Here is a 21,137-nt window from a genome sequence, read left to right as displayed (position 1 = left end):
CCATCTCTCCAACTTCTTCCACGAAGTCGAAAATAGAATCGGTTGATTTATCGTGAGGTGCGTTACGAAAATGACCTCGTGATTCTCATCTCCAGGGTGGGATGGATGAGCGAGCTGGGTGTGGATCAGAAAAAGCAGAAACGTATAGAGCAGATGTGTCAGACGAGGTATGCCTTCCATCGCGACGAGTCTTCAAGATCAGACGAGAAAATTGCGTGACCAAGGTTGATCGAAGATGCCGCCGATTCTCTCATCATTATTACAGTTAGTGTTGGTGTCGATCCTGTCGGTGACCTACGGACAGGACGTCGGACGTGAGTATTGGTTTTCCTTGATAAAAGACGCTAATTCTTGTTTTGATCAAGTGCGTCGAACACGTTCTTCGGCAAAAGATCATGTCAAAACTACGTGCGGTATACTAATAAAAAGAGATTACTTGATTTAAATAAATATTTGTTGTTAGTATTATTTAAATAACTTATTTACTTCAAACAAATAAATGTTAAATATTAAATATTATAAATTTGATACAGTATTGGGCAATAACTAATTATAAAGTTGAAAGTAAAATAATAAAGGTAAATGTTAATAACTTAACTCAATTAATTGCAAATGATTTAACTTTCAATTTTAATTTATTAATTATTTTCTAACATTAAAATCTATGTAAAAAAGTTATACAAGAAAAAATTTTGCAACATTTTTTTGTTATTTTGTATAAACTTAATTAACAAATAAAATATTAAATTTGTTTGATAATCCATATTGTAATTATTTTAAGTAATATAACTTTAAAAAATTACAAATTTCTAATTTAATTACGCAGCATTCGCTTTTACAATTTGGTCAAACGCATTTGTGTACTATTTGAGTAAGTAAATTACATTTTTTACTAGAATTTTTTTCTTTTGATATTCATCACAAATCGATATTTATAATTTGATTAAAAAAAAAATAAATATTTAAAATTCCAAATCTAACTTATAATATCTTTCATTGCGCGCATACTTCACTAACAGTTTTCATCAGATAATATTGTTTTAATATTTGAATGATAATTTACTGATATTATTAAGTTTTTTTTTAATTTTTTTCTGTTTTTCAAAAAAAGCTCATTTGGTTCACGCAAGATATTACGCAGTCTCCAAGTAAAAAAAGTCGATGTGTTTCATCTGATGTAATTTTACTACAGAGATGCATTATAAGATTTCAGCATAGTCGGATAATTTTCTTTGAGTTACAGCGATTTAAAGAACTTTGAACATTTTGTATTTTTATATTTTTCAGAGTCGTGCGTAATCAACAATTCTGCGGGCGTGTGCAAACTTATTGATGATTGCCCGCCAGTTTATCAGGAATCGTTAGCCGGCAAAATGCCCAGTCAGACCTGCGGAGAATTAGATTTTAACCCGATAGTATGTTGCCCAATAACAAATCCTGAGGTCACCAAACCAACACCGGCGCAACAATCAGAAACTATTATACGAATGAATATATCGCGGCCTTTGACAGTGGGATCAAGAGGATCTGTAGCACGAGCAAGTAAATAGAAATTTTTTTTCAATCTATTTTCTAATAAATGATAAGAATTGTTACAACACCTTCAATACTTATCGAAACTAAGTTTAATGAAATTAAATTGGTCTACATCTCAGCTTAGAATTTTTGACGTAAGAACATGTCTTATAAAACGCATCTTTTAAATGAATGCACATCTTCTACTGATATAATCAGCTTAATAGTGCTAAATTAGCAATATAGACATTCATAATAAACTCGTGTGGAAATAGTTAAAATATTTTTTATTATATGTCACTTTGCATAAACATTTCTGTGAAGTTATAACGAAAGCACGTAAGGTGAAATTTTATTCATATTAATGAGATTTTGCAAAATAAGAAAACATGATTTGTCAAATGAAAAGACTAAGATCGGTTGAGATATAAATTTGTTATCTCGAGTTTTGAGTCTTTCAAATCGTCTTAATGTTTTCTTCTCTTCAGAATGCGCAAAAAATGCGGAAGCTGTCTACGGTCTCGTATTACCTCCGACGCCGACAGTGAATCACAAGCCAATCAACATATCGCTATGCGCCTTGAAAACGCACAAATTAGTAGTTGGTGGTAAGAAAGCCGATCCGAAAGAATTTCCACATATGGCGGCCGTCGGATTTGGCGATCGCAATAACATCCAATGGTTTTGCGGAGGTAGCCTAATTTCCGCTAAGATTGTCCTGACAGCAGCCCACTGCATTTGGACACCAGAATTGTAACTTTTGTCTTCGTCTTTCTTCATTCGTTTAACTTACGCTAGAAAATTGATGAAGAAACTGATTGCAAGATTGGTTTTATAGAAATCTAAAATAAAAAATAGCTTTCATGTCATTGTAACTATAAATATTTTTGCTTTTTAAATTTTGATCAAACCATATCAAAGTGCTATTGACGAGTGATTTTGAAACAAAGATGAATAAAATTAATAAATTCTCAGAAAGTAATTAAATAAGCCATTAAAACAAAATTAAAATATTTAAATAAAATTATTGTTCAATTAAGATTCAGCACTTCTAAATATAAATTACAGATATTTTTATCGAAATATGAATGTTAATTGACAAAAAAATGCAACTAATAACCACCATCAACTTTCTCAAGTTTCTTCTCAATGAATTTAAAGTTATCGTACCATTGTTGGTAATTAATAAATAAGTCGCTTTTTTCTTGCGTTATTAATTAAACTTTGACATGTGTTAATAAATAATAATTATAACTATAATAAATCTCGTTTTGTTTCCAAAAGAGGAAATGTAAGCTGGGTACGTCTCGGCGATCTGAATCTCGTGCATACCAATGACAGCGCGATGACGCAGACCATCGCAATCGAGGAAAGGATAAAACATCCTGACTATAAACGCCCGCTGCAATATCATGACATAGCTATACTGCGTCTGAAGGAGGACGCTACCTACAATGCATATGTCAGGCCGGCGTGTCTTCCGGTAGATTGGCCTGACGTGGGTCAGAATGATAAGGCAGTCGCTACTGGATGGGGTCAAACTAAGAGTAATTAGAAAGACAGAATACCTTTAAAATTTTGAAAAACTGATAACTAATTGTGTATATATATTTATAAATACGTACTAATTTTTTAATTATGAGGGAACTGTATCTTCTATACATATATATATTTTTAATTTTATTTTAGCTTTGTCAAACGAGTGATTTTTAAATAAAGAGAAACGAAATTAAATTCTCGGAATAAAATTGAATAAAATACTGAAATAAAATTGAAATGCCATATTGCATAAGATTATTGTTCACTTTTGTATATTTTTAAATATTTAATTTTATTGTCACTGAAAAAATGTATATGTATATATGTAGATATAAAATTATTAAGTGCAATATATCTTTTAATTCTTCAGCTGATGAGGAAGGTTCAGATCATCTGTTAAAAGTAACGCTCAAATTGGTCTCCCACGAGCCATGCAACGCGAGTTACTGCGACGGCACTAGCTCCGTGGAGATCCCATTAGGAATCGACAACGACTGGCAAATATGCGCGGGAGAAGTCGGGAAAGATACATGTCAGGTAATACATTTGCCAAAAGTTGCATGTTTGATGCCTCTCAATGAAAATTTTATTTGAGTCTGTTAAAATGGTTTTTGTAACATATTAGTTTATTAGTCTTTTCGTAACTATTACAATTGCTTTTTTCAAATTCCATTTCTCTGCAAGAAATTAAAGGTTTAATACTGGAAAAAAGGAGCTTTTTAGGAGAAAATTGTTGAATGCGTACCATCACTTAAAACGCATCTCTGCAATATTTTAAATTCATATTTTATACATGCAAGAATTGATATTTAATACTAAAAATAAAAAGTAAATAAGAAAGAAAATAATATACATAAATAATAAATAATAATGTGAAATGAATGATAATGATGAAACTAATAATTGCAATAAATAAAAATACATTAATTACAAAGAAAAATATTTTTAAGTCAGTTTTATTTTAGTATTCTTATTACTTAAATATCGTTATTTATTAATTACGAAATATTTGATCGCTTCTTCAATAAATTATTAATGACAATAAATTATTAATTTCTCATACTTTTAATTACTTTTTAATTTATAAATTTGATATTTTTAAAAACGATACAAATCAAGAGATTACAAGTGCACTTTATGCTACCAATTTTCTATATAATACCTTTTGCAACATGTTACAGAAAAACTTATAACAACCCGCACAGTACGTAATATTGCAACAATATAGCGACAATATTACAATATCGCAGTAATATTACAGCAATATTGTAATATTACAGCAATATTGCAGCAATATTGTTGTTAGATTGCAATATTACGTGCTGTACGGGAAATTAATTTGTTAACACTGAAAAATTTACGTGCAATAATAGATGCTTGAAACAATTTTTTTGTGAACTTTAATTTGCATGCAAAACAACACCAAATGCGAAATGTAATAAAAAAATGTTTTAAGTGGTTGCCAATATTCTTCAACATCATTTTTATGACGAGAATATTTATAAACGCAAACAAATTAATTAAATTTATTTGTTGTTTAAGGGTGATAGCGGAGGACCACTCGTCGTCTTTAACACGGACCATCAATGTATGTACAACGTGATAGGGGTCACCAGTCTCGGACGATTATGTGCCAGCATCATACCTGGCGTCTACACACGAGTGTACCATTATATTCCCTGGATAGAAAGAACCGCGTGGCCGGAAGATTTTTAAGACCTTGTGTAATTCAAATGTATCCATTTTTTCAAGTATTAAATACGTTTCTTTTTTTATACTACACAAAAGTTTGTTCATTCCTAATGCAAACCGTTACTGAAAATCCGATTTTAGCGAATCTAACTACATCCTAATAATGTATGTGTAATATAAAAATAAAAGAAAACTGGAGCTAATTTTTATTGCGTAAATTTTCCTGGCTTTATTTGTTTGTGGCCCGCAATCTCTACTTATATTGCGACATTCATGGAGTATCTACGGATCTAAGGATTTAACAAATAAATTCCCGTTATATTAAAAATTGTTTTGATTTAGGCAAAAATATCTTTTTAACACACTGTTTTTGTAACGGCGGCAGTACACATTATAATTTGTGGTCGTTACAATATATTTGCAAAAACAAAGTAACAGGATTTGCAATTTCAATTCGAAATCGTATGGAAATCACGGAGATTTTAATTCCTGATCCAGATTTCTTTTGATAGGCGACAAGTGTTTATCTGTAAAATCCATTCTACAATAGCCGTACAAAGCCATAAGGTTGTAACATAAGAAATAAAAAATTATTCATTTGCTTACAACGTTACGTTAATCATCCGTCTTTAAAGCACCTTTCCGACTTTATCCACAAAATCGCAAATGGAATCGGTTGATTTATCGCGAAGTGCATTACGAGATAACTTCAAGATTCAACATCTCTACGGTGGGAGGAATGAGTGAGCTGGGTAGAGATTGGTAAAAGCGGAAACGTATGGAATGGTTGTGTTAGACAAAGTATAACTTCCATCGCGACAATTAGACGAGTAGTCCGCATGATCAAGGCTGATCAAGGATGCCAGCGAGCGTGCCGATCGTCTCATCGTTATTGTTAGTCGATCCTATCGGCGACACACGGACAGAATGTCGGAGGTGAGTACTGGTTTTGCTTGCTAAAAATACACGAATTCCTGTCTTAAACGGGTTCATGAAGCACGTACGTTCTTCGATACAAGATCGTTTCAAAACCATATGCTCTACACTAATAAAGAAAGATTACTTGATTGCAAATAAGTATTTATTATTAGTACCAACAAAATAATTTTTTTTACATCAAACAAGTAAATATTAAATTTTAAATATTATCAATTTGGTATAATGTTGGGTTCCAACTAATTATAAAGTTAAATGTTAGTAACTTAATTTAAGTAATTTTAACTGATTTAATTTTTAACTTTAATTTATTAACTTATTCTCTTACAATAAAATCTGTGTAAGAAAAATTATAAAAGAAAAAATATCCACAATAATTCTTTATTCTTTTATATAAAATTAATTAACAAATAAAATATTAAATTTGTTTGATGATTTATATTATAGAGAAAGGACGGAACAACTGCTCGTCGAAAACCCAATTTACAATAGTCGTAAACATAAAGCCATAAGGTTGTAACATAAGCAATGAAAAGTTATTCATTCTCTTACAACCACGTTACGGCTATTGTATAATGGGCTTTAATCATCCGTCGTTAGAGCGCCTTTCCAACTTCTTCTACGAGTCGCGAATCAGCTGACTTATCGTAAGGTACATTAGACGAGAAGACCTTGATTCACCATCTCCGCAGTGGGACGAATGAATGAGCTGGGTGGGGACCAGAAAAAGCGGAAACATAAAGAACAGACGTATTAAACGAGATATATATTTTATCGCGGTGAGTCTTCGAGATTACACGAGAAGACCGCATAACCAAGACTAATCAAAAATGGCTTCGATCGTCTCATCGTTATTACTGCTAGTGTTGCTGTCGATCCTGTCGGTGACATACGAACAGGGTGTCGCAGGTGAGTATTGGTTCTTCTCGCTAAAAAATGCAAATTCTTGTTATATTTCACATTCCCCACCTTTTCTGTTAATTATAATTGTTTTAAGAAATCTAACTTTAAAAAATTACGAATTTCTAATTTAATATAAATAATGCTTCTTAAAATTAACTTTTAATTACGTTGAGATTAAATTAGTTAGTTTTTATTCAGATAACTTGTAACATATCTAAATTAATTTTTAAATTAATTTTATAAACCATTAACTTTAAGTCATATAAAAAAAAACAAAATTTTAAATTATAAAACATACATATATAAAATGCCTATCAAGTAGCTTTAATATTAATTTATATAGAATTCTTTAAAATTATTCTAACTTACGTCTTTTTTTTCAAGTTACATTAAATACTTTAACTTTTAGACAAAAATTCAAATCGAGGAAGAAGTATCTTTGCACAGTCATCTGTAATTTTATCTTTAGCAAATAACTCATAACTAAATTAAATGCGTTTTTTGTACTTTCTAGAGTGGTCATGCGTGGTCAACAATTCTCCAGGCGTATGCAGACATATAAATGATTGCCCGCAAGTATCTCAAGAATTATCAGCCGGTAAAATGATCAATCTGACCTGCGAATCTCTCGATCTTATAGTATGTTGTCCAACAACAAATCCTGTAGTCACCGAACCAATATCAGCGCCACAACCAAAACTTACTAAACAAACAAATACATCACGGCCTATGATATTGGGATCACCGGGAATTGTATCAAAAACAAGTAAGTAAAGTACCTTTTCAATCTATTTTGTGATAAAAGATAAGAATCCCTGGAATACTTTCAATACTTATTAAAACTAAGTTTAATGAAACTAAATATTTTCATATTTTATCTTAGAATTCTTTACATAAGAACATGTTTTATAATACGCATAAACATCCTTTAAATAAATGCACACCTTCTACCACTACATGTATAATTAGCGTATCAGTGCTAAGTCAGCAAATAAACATTCGAAGTAAATTCGAGTGAAAAATTAACACATTTTTTATTATGATACTTTGCATATACATTTTTGTTAATTATAAAATAAGTTTGTAAAGTGAAATTTTATTCACATTAATAAAATCTTAAAAACAAAATAAGGAGACATAATTTGTCAAACAAGAAGATTAAACTGAGATTAGGTTGAGATTTAGATTTGGTCTCGAGTTTTGTATCCTTTAAAATTGTTTAAATGTTTTCTTCTCTTTAGAATGCGCAGAATACGCGGATGATTTCGGATGCCCAATAACATTTAATAAAAGTGGCAACAGAGTCTCTCTAAAAAATCTTCCGTATATGGTGACCATCGGTTTTGGCGGTCCCAACAATATCCGATGGTTTTGCGCTGGTAGCTTAATTTCCTCCAAGATTGTCCTGACAGCAGCCCACTGCACTTGGACACCGGATTGGTAAATTTTAGCTTGTCTTTCTTCATTCGTCTAACTTACGTTCGAAAATTAATAAAGAAAATAATTACAAAAAAACTGTTTTTATAGAAATTTAAAATGAAAAATCACCTACATTATAAAATTGCTGCTTTCTGAATTTTGATCAAATCATATAAAAACACTTTTATTACGAGTGCTTTTAAAATAAAAAAAAAAACAAAATTAGTAGTAAGTTCTGAGACTACAATTAAATAAGTAATTGAATTAAAATTAAAACATTTAAATAAAATTATAGTTAAACTTAAGTTTTAGCATATTTGGAAATATTCCATTTCAACAGTTATGATTAAAATATGAATATTAATTGATAAAAAAATTGCATCTGAGAATGACCATCATCAAAAACTTGCTTAAAATTCTGCTCGAAGAATTTGAATTTATTTTATCATTGCAGGAAATTAAATAAAAAGTCGCTTTTTCTCTCGTTATTAATTTAATTTTGACATGTGTTAATAAATAATAATTTTAACTATAATAAATCTCGTTTTGTTTCAAAAAGGGGGAATGCAACCTGGATACGTCTCGACCATCTAAATCTCATTCAGAAGTCTGGCGAGGCGATTGCGCAGACTATCGCTATCGCGGAAAGAATAACACATCCCGACTATAAATGTCCGTTGCAGTATCATGACATAGCTATACTGCGTCTGAAGGAGAACGCGAACTATACTGATTATGTCAGACCAGCTTGTCTTCCAGTAGATTGGCCTGATGTAAATCGATATTCCCAGGCAGCCGTAACGGGATGGATTCAAAATAAACGTAATTACAAACACAAAAGTTCTTTCAAAATTTCTAAAAAGTAATTACAAATCTTGTATATATACTCTTAAATGAGTGTTAGTTCTCTAATTATGAAAGAATTATATCTTTTATATATAAATTCTTTTTTGTATGATGTTAAACGAGGCACGAGTAATTTTTAAATAAAGAAAAAATTAAATTCTCAAAAGAAAATTAAATAAGCTACTAAAATTAAATTAAAATGTGATATTGCATAAGATTATTGTTCATTTCTGTAAATTTTTAAATACTAAATTTTATTGTCATCAAAAAAAGCATATATGTAGATAAAAGTTAATAAAAGCATTGTTCTTTAATTCTTTAGGTGATGTCGAAGTTTATGATTATTTAATAAAGATGACGCCCAATAAGGTCTCCTATGCGTCTTGCAATGCGAGTTACTTCAACGGTAGCAGCTCCGTTTATCTCCCATCAGGAATTGTCGACAACTGGCAAATATGTTTAACAGCGAATCAAAAATGTGAGGTAATACATTTGCACCAAAAATTGCATGATTTATTCTTCTTAATAAAAATTTTATTTTAAGTTTATTAACCTGTTACGGTCACAAGGGGTCCAAAAAACCCCACACTAACTTTAAGAGTACGTAGAGTAATTTATTTACTCTGTTTTGCGTCTTGTAACTCAATTCTTTGATTTTACAATTTTTGTCAAGCACTTTAAACTTCCAAATAAATGTACTTTTTTCAAAACCTTCTATGAAATTAATTTTTATTTGAAAGTATAATATATTGAGAATACACCTCTAAATTTTTGTTGAATTATCTCAAAAATTCAAAGTTTTATGAATATTTTTGTAAAAAAAAGTCAAATTTTGCAGTTCTTTTTTATTTGAATTTTTTCATTATGTCAAATTTTAATTTAAAAAAGTATTGGCTAATAAACAAGAAACCTCAAGGTATGTTTAGTAAAATTTTTGCGATGAAATATCAAAAAGCTTGCAAATGACGACTGATTTTGTGCAGGGGATCCAGTGGACTCCATGTAACCGTTATGTTATTACGTGGAAGTATGATTTCAACGGATTAAAATTGTTTTCTAACTATTATCTAATTTGTTATTACTGAAAGATTTAACGTGTAATAATAGAGGCTAGAAACATCAAGTTACAATTTCAAAATTTAATATTAAAAACTTAAAACAGCACCAAATTATATAATAAAAATATAATAAAAAATAGCTTAAGTAGTGCGCATTTGGCAATACTCCCTTATATAATTTTTATAACAAAAAAATTTATAAACACAGACAAATTAATTGAATATATTTGTTGTTGATTAAGAGTGATAGCGGAGGACCACTTGCCGTCGTTAACACGGACTATAAATGTATGCACAGCGTGATTGGAATCAACAGTTTCGGACGACTCTGCGGTAACGGTATACCTGGCGTCTTCACTCGAGTCTATCACTACATGCCTTGGATAGAAAGAACCGCGTGGCCGGAATATTTTGAAGATATTGTTTAATTTAAATGTATCCATTTTCTCAAGTGTTAAATTTCTTTCTTATATGACACAAAAATTCGTACAGTTACTAACTGTATGAATGTGCAACTATATGTGCAACAGAAAATCTGATTTTAGCGAACCTAACTACATCCTAGCAATACATGTATAGTATAAAAATAAAAGAAGACTGAAGTTAATATTTATTGCGCGAATTTTCCTGGCTCTATTTGATTGTGACTCCCAATCTCTGTTTACATTGCGACATTTATTGAGTATTTATGGACCTAAGAATCTAATAAATAAATTCCTATTAAATTCAAAGTCATATTGATTTAAGTAAAAATATCTTTTCAATACCGTTCTTGTAACGACAGCAGCGTATATTATAATTTGCACGAAAGATGTACAATAAATTTACAAAACCGAAATAACAGGATTTGCAGCGATTTCAATTCAAAGTCGCATGGAAATCATGGAGATTTCAATACTTGATTCAGTTTTGTTGCGGCACACGACAACTGCTCATTTGTAAAACCTGTTTTACAATAGCCGTAAACATAAAGCCATAAAGTTATAACATAAAAAATAAAAAGTTATTCATCCTCTTACAATCACGTTACGGCTATTGTATAGTAAGCTTTAATCATTCGTCGTTAGAGACCCTTTCCAACTTCTTCCACGAGTCGCGAATGGAATCGGCTGATTTATCGCAAGATGCATTATGAGAAGACCTTGGTTCACCATCTACACAGTAGGAGGAATGAATGAGCTGGGTGGGGATCGGAAAAAAGCAGAAACGTATAGAGCAGACGTGTGAAACGGGGTATATCTTTTATCACAACAAGTCTTCGATATTAAACGAGAAGACCGCGTGACCAAGGCTGATCAAGAATGTCACCGATCGTCTCATCGTTATTACTGCCGGTATTGGTGTCGATTCTGTCGGCGACGTATGGACAGAATGGTATCGGAGGTGAGTGTTGGTTCTTCTCGCTAAAAAACGCAAATTCTTGTTTTATTTCACAATACCCACCTTTTCTTTAATTATTTTAAGTAAACTAACTTTAAAAAATTACACTTTCCTAGTTTAATATGAATAATGCTGTTTAAAATTGACTTTTAATTATAGAAAGATTAAATTATTTAGTTCTTATTCATGTAACTTTGAACGTATCTAAAATAAATTTAAATTAATTTTATAAACCATTAACTTTAAGTCATATAAAAAGAAATAAAATATTGAATTATTATAATACATACATACATAAAATGCCTTTCAATCAGCTTTAATAATATATAAAGTTTCAAAATTATTCCAACTGATGTCATTTTCTTTTATCATGTTAAAGCGCGTTAATAAATAACAAAGCTTAAAGACACATTAAAAACTTTAACTTTTAGACGCACATTCAAATCAAGAAAAAAATATCTTTGCACAGTCATCTGTAATTTTATCTTTAGCAATAACTCATAACTACATTACATGCGCCATTTGTATCGTTCAGATTGGCCATGCGTAGTCAACAATTCGCCAGGCGTATGCAGACATATAAATGATTGCCCGCAAGTTTTTCAGGAATTGTCAGCCGGTAAAATGATCAATCTGACCTGCGAATCTTTCGACCATATAGTATGTTGCCCAACAACAAATCCTGTGATCACCGAATCAACATTGGCGCCACAACCAGAACTTACTAAACGCACGAATACATCGCAGCCTATGATATTGGGATCACCAGGAGAAGTAGCACTAGCAAGTAAATAGAATTTTTTTTTAAATCTATTCTTTGATAAGAGATAAGAATCGCTGGAACACTGTCAATACTTATCGAACCTAAGTTTAACAAAACAAAATTGGTCCGCATCTCATCTTGGAATTCTTTACGTAAGTCTTATAATACGCATCGCTTAAACATCGCTTAAATGAATGCACGCCTTCTACTGATATAATATAATCAGCGTACCGTGCTAAGTCAACATATAGACATTCTCAGTAAACTCAAGTGGAAAATTATTTTTTGCATGCTATTTTGTACATATACATTTTTGCAAATTTATAACGTAAATCCGCAAAGTAAAATTTTATTCATATTAACGAGATCTTGAAAAGCAAAATAAGAAGACGTACTTTATCAAACAAGATGATTAGGGTCAGTTGAGATATAAATTTGGTGTCTCGAGTTTTGTATTTCTTCTCTTCAGAATGCGCAGAGTACGCGAATAATTTCGGATGCCCAATATTATTTGATCAAAATGGCGAGAGAGTAACTTTGACAAATTTTCCGCATATGGCGACCGTCGGTTTCGGCAGTTCTAATAATATCCAATGGCTTTGCGGCGGTAGCTTAATTTCCTCCAAGATTGTCCTGACAGCAGCCCACTGCACTTGGACATCTAATTGGTAAATTTCGGCTTTTCTTTCTTCATTCGTCTAACTTGCGCTCGAAAACTAATGAAGAAAATTATTACAAGAGATTGCTTTTATAGAAATTTAAAATGAAAAATTGTATTCATTATAAAATTAATGCTTTCTAAATTTTGATTAAATTATATCGAAACGCTTTTATGACGAGTGATTTTAAAATATAGAAAAATAAGAGCAATAAATTCTCAGATTGCAATTAAGTAACTAATTGAAATAAAATTAAAATACTTAAATAAGATTACGGTTTACTTAAATTTCAGTATATTTTTAAAGATTCAATTTTAGCAATTAACATTAAAATGTGAAAATTAAATCATGAAAAAACTGCAACTAAGAACGACCATCATCAAAAACTTCCTTAAAATTCTTTTCAAAAAATTTGAATTTATCTTATCATTGTTGGAAATTACTTAAAAAATTGCTTTCTTTTTCTCGCTTTGACTGAAGTTTGACATGTGTTAATAAATTATGCTAATTATAATAAATCTTATTTTGTTTCAAAGGGGAAATGCAACCTGGGTACGTCTTGGCGATTTAAATTTTATGCGGATTAATGACAACGCGATGCCGCAGGCTATGGCAATCGCAGAAAGGATAAGACATCCCGACTATAAACACCCGTCGCAATATCATGACATAGCTATACTGCGTCTAAAGGAGGAAGCTAACTATACTGCCCATGTCAGACCAGCTTGTCTTCCGGTACATTGGCCTGACTTAAGTCGGTATTCTCAGACAAGAGCAACCGGATGGATTTCAAAAAGACGTAATTACTAACACGGTAGTTCTTTAAAATTTCTAAAACCTAATTATAAATCTTGTATAGATATCTTTATATGACTGCTAGTTTTTTAATTATGAGGGAGCTACATCTTTTATATATAAATTATGTTTTAGTTTTAATCAATGATAAAGATGTACGAGTGATTTTTAAATGAAGAGAAACAAAATTAAATTCTCAGAAATTCTCAAAATGAAATAAACTACTAAAATAAAATTGATATGTGATATTGCATAAGATTACCGTTCACATCTATACATTTTCGAATATTCAATTTTATTGTCATCAAAGAAATATGCATATATGTAGATATGAAATTAATAAAAGCATTATTCTTTAATTCTTCAGCTAATGACGAAGTTTATGATTATTTAATAAAGATGACGCCCAAAATGATCTCCTATGCGTCTTGCAACGCGAGTTACTTCGACGGCAGCTCCGTTGAGCTCCCATCAGGAATCGTCGACAACTGGCAAATATGTGCGGGAAAAATCTGGGAAGATACTGGTAGAAAATGTGAGGTAATACATTTGCACCAAAAGTTGCATGTTTCATCTTTCTCAATAAAAACTTTATTTTAACTTGAGTCTATTAAAATTGTTTTTGTGACTATTACCTAATTTTGAATTTGTTATTACTGAAAGATTTAAAGTGTATCAATAAATGCCTGAAAAATCAAGTTACAATTTTAAAGTTTAATGTTCATCTAAAACAAACACCAAATACAAAATGTAATAAAAAATAGCTTAAGTAGTGCAATTTGGCAACACTCCTCTATATCATTTTTATATCAAGAATAAATAATTTTTTATAAAAAAATTTACAAACACAGACAAATTAATTGAATATATTTGTTGTTGATTAAGGGTGATAGCGGAGGACCACTTGCCGTCGTTAACACGGACTATAAATGTATGCACAACGTGATTGGGATCAACAGCCTCGGACGACTCTGCGGCAGCAAACCTGGCGTCTACACTCGAGTCTATCATTACATTCCTTGGATAGAAAGATATGCGTGGCCGGAAAATTTTAAAGATATTGTTTAATTGAAATGTATGTATTTTTTCAAATATTAAATACGTTTTTTTTTTATACAACAAAAAAGCTCATTCTTAATGCAAGCTTTTGTCCAAAATCCAATTTTAGCGCACTAAATGTAAATAACAACATCCTAACAATTTATGTGTAAAATTAAAAGATAATTAAAGACAATTTTTATTTTGTGATCTTACCTGGCTCTATTTGCCTATGACTCCCAATCTCTACTTATAACATTGCAACATTCATTAAGCATCTCATTCAAACTCATATTAATTTAAGCAAAAATATCCTTCCAATATCATTCCTTGTAATAACGGCAGCGCATTATAAATTGCATAGAAGATATACATTCGCAAAAACGAAATTACTGAATTTGTAGCGATTTTCATCGAAATTGAATGAGAATCACGCAGACAGATCTGTTGCGGCAAGCGACAACTGCTCATCTATAAAACCCATTCTATAATAACCGTTAACGCCGTAAGGTCGTAATATAAAAAATGAATAGTTATTTATTCTATTACAACCACGTTACGGCTATTGTAAAATGGGCTTTAATCATTTGTCTTTAGAGCTCCTTTCTAACTTCTTCCAGGAGTCGCGAATGGAATCGGCTGATTTACCGCGAGATGCATTACGAGAAGACCTTGATTTACCATCTCCACGGTGAAACGAATAAGTGAGCTAAGTGGGGATCAGAAAAAGCGGAAACATAAAGAACAGACGTATTAAAGAGATATATATTTTATCGCGATGAGTCTTCGAGGTTAGACGAGAAGACCGCGTAATCAAGGCTGGTCAAGGATGGCATCGATCGTCTCATCGTTATCACCGTTCGTGTTGGTGTCGGTCCTGTCGATGACGTACGGACAGAATAGTGTCGGAGGTGAGTACTGGTTCTCCTCCCTAAAAAAACGCAAATTCTTGTTTTAAACGAATACGTAGAACGCGTTCTTTGGTAAAAAATTGCGTCGAAACTATTGCACTGAGAAAAATGTTCGAAAAATAACGATCGGATTATCCTGTTAAAAAATAACAAACGAATATTTCCGATTATTTAGATCGGAATATGCAGAAATAAACGGATAATCTGTTTAAAAATTAAGTGACTATTCGACAGATTATCTGTTTATTTTCGGATATTTCGATCTAAATAATCGGATATATCCATTTCTTACTTTTTAACGAGATAAATCTGATCGAAATTTTTCTCAGTGTCTGTATTTACAAAAACAAAATTTCAAATTTGTTGGTAGTAGAAATTTTTATAAATGTATACTCTCAACATAGTTTTGAAAAGTATGTTATATATTAATTTTTCAACTTTAATCTAACTTAAAGATCTTAAATGTGAATATCAAATATTATTAAATTTATAAATGTATGTCATAATGTATGATGTATAAATTCAACAAATAAAGTACGGGCTGTAACTGTGGAATATTGACGTCTGCCATGTACATCTCTCTTGCAATATTACAATAATCTTATTGTAGGTATTGTATAATGTTTATTAGAAGCAAAAGAATTTTTGTAAAATATTTTAAGTTTTCTTTTAAAAAATTTGTAAGCCAAAAAACTATTTAAAGAAAGTTTTTCAAATAAAGGATATTTTACAAAATGTACGTAAAATCTTTTTTTATGGCACTTATTTTTATGTAAAATTTACGAAACATTATTAATTTATGTTTTTTTTGTAAAGAAAAGTGCTTATCATGATGTAGTTGTTAGTATTCCACTACTACTCTGCTATTCCACAAACACATCATTTTTTTCCTTCGTTACTTATGTTTGTTCTATATGCACAATGAACTTTTACCTATAGGGGGATGGATAGAAGTCTATGGCAAATATACTGGCGTTGATTAGAAATGTGTTGCGTTATATTTACTGAATTATTGTCAATACACAGAAAGGTATTCCACAATCCTCTCTTGTTCTCTAATTATTTTAAGTAATCTAACGTTTAAAAATTACAATTTTCTAATGTAATATAAATAATGTTTTGTAAAATTAACTTTTAATTACATCAAAATTAAATTAGTTAATTCTTATTCATATAACTTTTAACATATCTCAATTTATTTTATAAATCATTAACATTAAGTAAGTAATGAAAAGAAATTAATTTTTGAACTATTATAAAATATACATATATAAAATAGCTTTCAATTAGATTTAATAATAATTTATATATAAGACTTCAAAATTATTCCAACTTAATGTTTTTTCTTTTTATCGTCTTAAAGCTAAATAATTAAGCTTGAAATCACATTGAAAACTAAAAATTTTAGATGCAAACTCAAATCGAGGAAAAAATATCTTAGCACAGTTACACGTAATGCTACCTTTAGCAATAACTTATAACTACATTAAATGCGTCTTTTGTATCTTTCAGAGTGGATATGCGTGATTGACAATTCTACTGGCGTGTGCAGACATATAGATGATTGCCCACAAGTTGATCAGGAACATAAAGACGGTAAAATGATCAATCACACCTGCGAGTCTCTCGACCTCATAGTATGTTGCCCAATAACAAATCCTGTGATCACTAAATCCATATCGGCGCCACAACCAGAACTTACTAAACGAACGACTACATCGCAGCCTATGATTTTGAAATCACCGGGCAAAGTAGCAAAAACAAGTAAATAGAAATTCCTTTTCAATCTATTCTCTGTTAAAAGGTATCACTGAAACACTTTCAACACTTATCGAAACTAAGTTTAATGAAACTAAATTAGTTCACATCTCATCTTGGAATTTTTTACATAAGAACATGTTTTATAAAACGCATAAACATCTCTTAAATGAATGCACACCTTCTACTGATATAATCAGTGTATCAGTGCTAAGTCAATATATAGACATTCTCGTCATAAACTCGACTGGAAAATTAAAATATTTTTTATCATGCTATTCTCGCATATATTTCTGTAAAATTATGACGTAAACACGTAAAGAGGAATTTTATTCGTATTAACAAGAATCTTGATAATAAAACATAATTTGTCAAACAAGAAGATTAAGGTCAGTTGAGATATAAATTTTGTGTCTCGAGCTTTTTTTGTATCCTCCACAATCGTCTTAATCATTTCTTCTCTTCAGAATGTGAAGAATACGCAGATGAATTCAAATGCCCAATATCAGCCGGTATTGGTGGCGAGAAAGCCGATCCAAAAGAATTTCCGTTCATGGCGGCTGTCGGTTTCGGCGGTTCTGATGATATCCAATGGTTTTGCGGCGGTAGCTTAATTTCCTCTAAGATTGTTCTCACAGCAGCCCACTGCACTTGGGCACCAAATTGGTAAATTTCGGCTTGTCTTCTTTTATTTGTCTTATGCTCAAAAATTAATAAAGCAAATGATTACAAAAGACTGCTTTCATAGAAATTTAAAATAAAAATTAGTCTTTATTTTAAAATTGCTGCTTTCTGAATTTTGATCAAATCATATCAAAATGCTTTTATTACGTAATTTCAAAATAATGGAAAACAGAAGTAATAAATTCTCAGACTACAATTAAATAAGTAATTGAAATAAAATTAACTTTTAAACACACCGATTCTGTAAAATACGGAAACACATTTTTGGGTCTGGGAGACTTTTTCAAATTTGAGAAGCTATAACTTTGATTACAATCAATATCTTTCTACAATTTTTTTTAAAACGAAAGTTCAAAATCTCAGGAGTGTAACTGCACAATTGGCATTGCCAAAAAATAATTTATTGTGAAGTTATAAAAGAAAAACCATTAAGCAAAAATAAGAAATTGGTCAAAAATCCACTTTTCTTCAAAAAATCATATCTTCGCGACAAAAAACGTTAAAGGACTTTCAAATATGGCGTTTTAAAGCTAAAGAGTCACACTTTCAAAATAAAATAAAAGTCATTTCTTTTAAAAAGTATAATTATGTAACATGGAGAATAAGAAGTATTTTTGAACATCTAAAAATCCACTTAAAAAAAAAATCATATCTTTGCAACAAAAAACTTTGAAAAACTTTACAATACGGCGTTTTAAAGCTAAAGATTCATACTTTCAAAAAAAAATTATATTATTGTCATTTCTATTAAAAAATGTAACTTATATAACAAGGCGAATATGAGGTATTTTTGATTAAATCGTGTCTAAAATTGAAAATTGATGTGTTTTATGATATATTTTGGAAAAACTCCATTTTCTACAGCATTTTATAGTATTCCAACTTTAAACAGAGTATATGCGAGTAATATCTGCAAACCAACTTGTTCGAACGTATTTTGTCCAGCTTTTTTATGTAAAATACAAAAAAAGTTTCACTTACACACTATATGGTCGCATTGACCCTAACAAAACTTTGCTGCAGTGCCGTTCAAATTCTAGTTGACCAGAAAAGTTGATCAACCATATCAATCAAAAGAGGAGATTTCAAACTTTTTTTACGTCTTGGCCCAAACCTCCTATGTCATTCCGTCTTCACATAGCAAGCATTTAAAGCTTCATATGGGATCTCTCAGATCCACTTACGTGTTTAAGGGTTAAAATACTTAAATACTTAAATAAAATTACAGTTTACTTAAATTTCAGCATATTTTTAAATAAGTAATAAATTTTTAATTTTAGCAATTATCATTGAAATATACATATTAATTTATAAAGAACTGCATCTGAGAATGACCATCATCAAAAACTTTCTTAAAAATTCTTCTCAAAGAATTTGAAATTATCCTATCATTGTAGGAAATTAAGTAAAAAATCACTTTCTTCTCTCGTCTATTGACTTAACATGTATTGATAGATTATAATTATAACTATAATAAATCTCGTTTTGTTTCAAAAAGGGGAAATGCAACCTGGGTACGTATCGGCGATCTGAATCTCATTGACGAGTATGACGATGCGATGCCGCAGACTATCGCAATAGCGGAAAGGATAAGACATCCCGACTATAAACGCCCTTTGCAATATCACGATATAGCTATACTGCGTCTGAAGGAGGAAGCTAACTATACTGATTATGTCAGACCAGCTTGTCTTCCGTTTCTTTGGCGTGATGTTCGTCGGAATGACAGGGCAATTGCCACTGGATGGGGTCAAGTTGGACGTAATTACAAAGACAGTAGTTCTTTAAAATTTCTAAGAATTAATTACTAATTTTGTATATATACCTTTAAATGAGTGCCAGTTCTCTAAGTATGAGGAAGTTATATCTTTTATATACAAACTCTTTTTTAGTTTTAATCGATGTCAAACGACGCACGAGTGATTTTTAAATGAAGAGAAACAAAATTCTCGGAATAAAATTAAATAAACTACTAAAATTAAATTAAAATGTGATATTGCATAAGATTATTGTTCACTTCTGTATATTTTTAAGTATTCAAATTTATTTTTATCAAAAAAATGTACACATATGTAGATATGAAATTAATAAAAGCATTGTACCGTTTAATTCTTCAGCTGATGAGGAACGTTCAGAGGACTTATTAAAGATGACGCTCAATTTAGTTTCCCACGCATCTTGCAACGCGAGTTACTTCGACGGTACCAACTCTGCTGAACTCCCATCAGGAATCGTCGATGAATGGCAAATATGTGCTGGACAAGTCGGGGTAGATACATGTGAGGTAATACATTTGCACCAAAAATTGCATGTTTCATCTTTTTCGATAAAAATTTTATTTTAATTTGAGTCTATTAAAATAGTTTCCAACTATAACTTAGTTTTTAATTTGTTATTACTGAAAGATTTAACGTGTAATAATAGGCGCCTGAAACACCAAGTTACAATTTTGATGTTTACTGTTCATCTAAAACAACACCAAATACAAAATATAATGAAAAATAACTTAAGTAGTGCTCATTTGGCACTACTTCTCCTATATCATTTTCATAACAAGAATATTTACAACCACAAATTAATTGAATATATTTGTTGTCGTTTAAGGGTGATAGCGGAGGACCACTTGCCCTCATTAACGATCACTATCAATGTTTGCACAACGTGGTTGGGGTCACCAGTCTCGGAAGACTTTGCGGCAGCATTATACCTGGCGTATATACTCGAGTATACCATTATATTCCCTGGATAGAAAGAACCGCATGGCCAGAAAATTTTTAATTTATTCGACATCTAAATTTGTTCATAGTTTGGAAAGAAACTCAATAAACGGAGATAAATCCAAATGAATTAAAGTCGTTGTATTTCAAATACAAATATTTTTTTTAATCCATATTCGATTGACGTACAATTTTCAATTTATGTCCAAATGACGAATGATTTTCAATCTATGTCCTGTTGACGTATTTTTTTAATCCATGTCCGGTTAACGTATTTTTTTAAATCTATGATCCGGTTGACGTGTTTTTTTCAATTCATGTTCAATTAACGTATTTTTTTTCTAATCATGTTTGGTTGACGTATGATCATCAACCCCGTGGCCGTAAAATTTTTTATAAATTTTGTTTAATTAAAGTGTATCCATTTTCTCAAGTGTTAAATACCTTTCTTTTTTACGACACAAAAGTTTATTTATTCCTAATGCAAACTCTTATTGAAAATTCGATAGCGGACATTATATAAC

General features: G+C 30.7%; 2 protein-coding genes across 2 annotated transcripts; both read left to right on the top strand.

Moving 5' to 3' along the window:
- Window positions 1-127: 127 nt before the first annotated feature.
- LOC105193128 (serine protease persephone) lies at window positions 128-10,395 on the top strand. The gene is made up of 12 exons (XM_039458770.1): window positions 128-314; window positions 1,288-1,542; window positions 2,004-2,268; window positions 2,800-3,062; window positions 3,425-3,591; window positions 4,597-4,768; window positions 6,547-6,591; window positions 7,100-7,351; window positions 7,827-8,025; window positions 8,564-8,826; window positions 9,173-9,333; window positions 10,151-10,395. The coding sequence occupies exons 1-12, from the start codon at window positions 236-238 to the stop codon at window positions 10,334-10,336; spliced, it is 2,307 nt and encodes a 768-aa protein (XP_039314704.1). The 5' UTR covers window positions 128-235; the 3' UTR covers window positions 10,337-10,395.
- Window positions 10,396-11,156: 761 nt separating this feature from the next.
- LOC105193144 (serine protease persephone) lies at window positions 11,157-20,743 on the top strand. The gene is made up of 12 exons (XM_039458769.1): window positions 11,157-11,291; window positions 11,824-12,075; window positions 12,521-12,719; window positions 13,247-13,509; window positions 13,873-14,045; window positions 14,391-14,567; window positions 15,340-15,454; window positions 16,967-17,218; window positions 17,680-17,878; window positions 19,395-19,672; window positions 20,014-20,180; window positions 20,501-20,743. Exons 1-12 carry the CDS (start codon window positions 11,210-11,212, stop codon window positions 20,672-20,674), a joined length of 2,331 nt encoding a protein of 776 aa, XP_039314703.1. The 5' UTR covers window positions 11,157-11,209; the 3' UTR covers window positions 20,675-20,743.
- The last annotated feature ends 394 nt before the right edge of the window (window positions 20,744-21,137 follow it).

Source organism: Solenopsis invicta, chromosome 16 (assembly GCF_016802725.1).
Source record: "Solenopsis invicta isolate M01_SB chromosome 16, UNIL_Sinv_3.0, whole genome shotgun sequence".
Classification (NCBI taxonomy): Eukaryota; Metazoa; Arthropoda; class Insecta; order Hymenoptera; family Formicidae; genus Solenopsis; species Solenopsis invicta.
Note: the sequence above shows the minus strand (reverse complement) of the source record. Positions and strands in the feature narration are given on the sequence as shown.